Source organism: Octodon degus, unplaced genomic scaffold (assembly GCF_000260255.1).
Source record: "Octodon degus isolate 3935 unplaced genomic scaffold, OctDeg1.0 scaffold00021, whole genome shotgun sequence".
Taxonomy (NCBI): Eukaryota; Metazoa; Chordata; class Mammalia; order Rodentia; family Octodontidae; genus Octodon; species Octodon degus.
Window position 1 is genome coordinate 9,659,380 of NW_004524597.1, and position 3,251 is coordinate 9,662,630.

Sequence of the window (3,251 nt, forward strand, 5' to 3'; positions counted from 1 at the left end):
TATTAGTGTTTTTTTTTCTTTTTTTTTTTTTTCCATTTTTGTTTCTTTTATGCATTGCTAAGGATTGAACTAATGGCCTTGTATCTGTTAGGCACATACTGTACCACTGAGCTAATCCCCAGTCCTTTTTATTTTTTGAGACAAGATCTTGCTAAATTGCCCAGACTGTACTTGAACTTTTTTTTTTTTTTTTTACTTGAACTTTGGATCTTCCTTCCTTAGCTTCCCTCAGTGTTGGGATTACAGGTATGTGCCACCACACCCAGCTAATAGCCATTTTTCAAAACTCACATGGGTCAGTCAGGTGTGGTGGTACATTCCTGTAATATTAACACTGTGGAGGCTAAGACAAGAAGATCACAAATTTGAGATAGCCTGGGGCCATATAATGAGTTTGAGGCTAGCCCAAGTTAGTTGGCAACACCTCATCTTGCACAAAAACAAAAAAATGTGGGTGTATCACCAGGCAAGGAAGAGGCCACCCAAGTGTTGCATTTGTACATGGCAGGGTTACGCATAGGTGGATGAGTCTATATTCATTAGTGAATTCCACACTGCCTGGTCCCTGGCTGTGATCCACCTTTTATCCCATAGTGACTGGGGGGCTAAGAGGTGGCAACTGGGTTTGCACTTTGTGGTCACCTGCCGACAGCACACCTTGGTTACCCAGAGCTATAGCTGTTGGTACTGGATTGGTGATTATGTAACAAATAGAGGGAAACTGCAATTTGTATCCATCAGAATTGTGCAGAGTAGGGGCTGCCTGTGCTTAAGAACACAAATGTTGGAGGAAGTGGGCTCCATACCCAGAGTTCTCCTACCCTCCAGGTACCACAGCTCATGTGGGCATCATGCTATATGGAGCAGACAGCCGGAGTGGCCACCGACACCTGGATGGGGACAGGGCCTTTCACCGAAACAGCCTGGACATCTTCCGGATTGCCACCCCACACAGCCTGGGCAATGTGTGGAAGATCCGAGTGTGGCATGACAACAAAGGTCTGGGCAATTGTTGCTGTTGCTGCTACTCCTGCACCCTGGTCCCCTATGTCTTCCCTCCATCCCCTGCCAGCATCCTGGTCTTTACCTCACCATCACCTCTACAGGGCTCAGCCCCGCCTGGTTTCTACAGCATGTCATCGTGAGGGACCTGCAGAATGCCCACAGTACCTTCTTCTTGGTCAATGATTGGCTGTCTGTGGAGACAGAGGCCAATGGTGGCTTAGTGGAGAAGGAGGTGCTGGCTGCAAGTAAGACCCAGGGAGGAGACAAAGGAGGGTTGGGGGCGCCCCACCCTGGGCCACCTGCAGCCTCTTTCTTGCTGCCCTCCCAGGTGATGCAGCCCTATGGCAGTTCCAGCGCCTCCTAGTGGCAGAACTGCAGCGTGGTTTCTTTGACAAGCACATCTGGCTCTCCATATGGGACCGGCCAGCTCGAAGTCGCTTTACTCGTGTTCAGAGGGCCACCTGCTGTGTCCTCCTCATCTGCCTCTTCCTGGGTGCCAATGCTGTGTGGTACGGGGTGGTAGGAGATACCACCTACAGGTGGGTGCCTATGGGGTCAAGGTAGCCTCCCCTTGCCCAACTTCCTGGCCTCTCATTTTAACCTGGCCAGGGTCTGTCTCCTGCCACAGTGTGGGGCCTGTATCCAGTCTGGTTCCACCAAGTGCTGACACAGTTGCCATTGGCCTGGTGTCCAGTGTGGTTGTCTACCCCGTCTACTTGGCCATCCTGTTCCTCTTCCGGATGTCCCGGAGCAAGGTGAGTTCAGACCGGAGCTGAGTATGGGCCCATAACTGCTATTTAGCATTGTACCCAAAGGGAAAAATTAACAAACCAAAGGCTGACTCTTTGAAAAGGGCTTCAATATTTACTTGTTTGTTTTGGGGTACCAGGGATCAAACCTGGGACCTTGCACTTGCCAGGCAGGTGCTTATTCTGCTGAGCTATATCCCTGGCAAGGTCCACAATACTGGCAGCAATTTGGGTAAATTGAGAAAACTCAGATTGTGAAAATCATAAATGAGAGGGCACATCATTACATAGAAGGGAATGTCATGAGCAACCGTGTGCCAATGTGTTAGGTAACTTAGGAGAAATGGACATAAACCATCAAGACCAGCTCAAGAAAAAATGGATGTATACAAGGCCCCGAGTTCAATTCCCAGTACCAAAAAAAAAAAAAGAAGAAGAATAGACGATCCAATGATCCAAGATGAAAAGCAAGTAAAAGAGACTGACTTAGTAATATAGAACCTCCCACAAAGAAAAGTCAGGCCCAGACAGCTTTCACTGGTGAATTAAACAGTTAAAGAGGGCCAGGGAGATGGCTCAGTGGCTTACGCACCTGCTTGACAAGCTCAGGGTCCTGAGTTCAATCCCTGGTACACCAAAGACGACAACAAAAAACCAGTTTAAAGATTAAGACAAGTCTTTCACAAAGACTTCCTGCATATACTGGGAGGCTGAGACAGGAGGATTGGAAATTAAGCCCATTTTAGGCAATTTAGCAGTTATTGTAAGACTATTCTCAAAAATGAATTAATTAAAAAAATTGTGTCTTTTTGAGACGTGGCCTCACTTTGTACTCCAAGCTGGCAAATTTGCAGTAATCTTTCTGCCTTGCCTCCGAAATGTTGGGATTACAGGCACGTACAACCATGCCTGACAATTTTTTCCTTTCTTTTTTTAAAGAGAATAAAAAAATGTAAAAATTATAAAAGAAATGATATAGAATTTCACTGAACAAAATGATAGGAGTTGAACAATGGTTGTTATAATGCATATTGTTGTCTTCAAATTAACAAATACAAACATGCAAAATTGGTCCCAAAAAAGTCAAAAAGAAGAAAAGAAAGAAAAAAATTAATGCTCAATTTTTAATTATTATTTTATTTTTTTGATTTTTTGAGGTAAGGTCTCACTATGCAATTTATGCTGGCCTTGAACTCACTATGTAGCCCAGGCTGGCCTTGAAATTGCAGTGTTCCTCCTGCCCCGATCTCCCAAGTGCTGGAGTAACAGGTGTGCACTATCATGCCCAGCTATAAAATTTTAAAAAATTTTAAAAGGACTGGGGATTTAGTTCAGTATGGAGGTCCTGGATTTAATCCCCAGTACAGCAAAAAGAAAAATACATATATAAGAGGAAGGAGGGGCTGGAGAGATGGCTCAGTGGTCTAAAGCACCTACTTGGAACAAGCTTGGCAAAGCACAGGGACCGCGGTTCGATCCTCCAGCACCACATGCCAG

The 3,251-nt window shown here is 45.6% G+C and overlaps 1 protein-coding gene across 4 annotated transcripts in view; it reads left to right on the plus strand.

The window, feature by feature from the left end:
- The window catches only part of Pkd1 (polycystin 1, transient receptor potential channel interacting), a 48,626-nt gene that overhangs the window by 35,975 nt on the left and 9,400 nt on the right, over window positions 1-3,251 (plus strand). For all 4 annotated transcript variants that reach the window (XM_004627868.2, XM_023711858.1, XM_023711857.1 and 1 more), the window contains 4 exons: window positions 829-999; window positions 1,107-1,250; window positions 1,334-1,544; window positions 1,634-1,760. In XM_004627868.2, coding sequence (XP_004627925.1) covers window positions 829-999; window positions 1,107-1,250; window positions 1,334-1,544; window positions 1,634-1,760 — 653 coding nt within the window. The remainder of the gene's footprint in view (window positions 1-828; window positions 1,000-1,106; window positions 1,251-1,333; window positions 1,545-1,633; window positions 1,761-3,251) is intronic.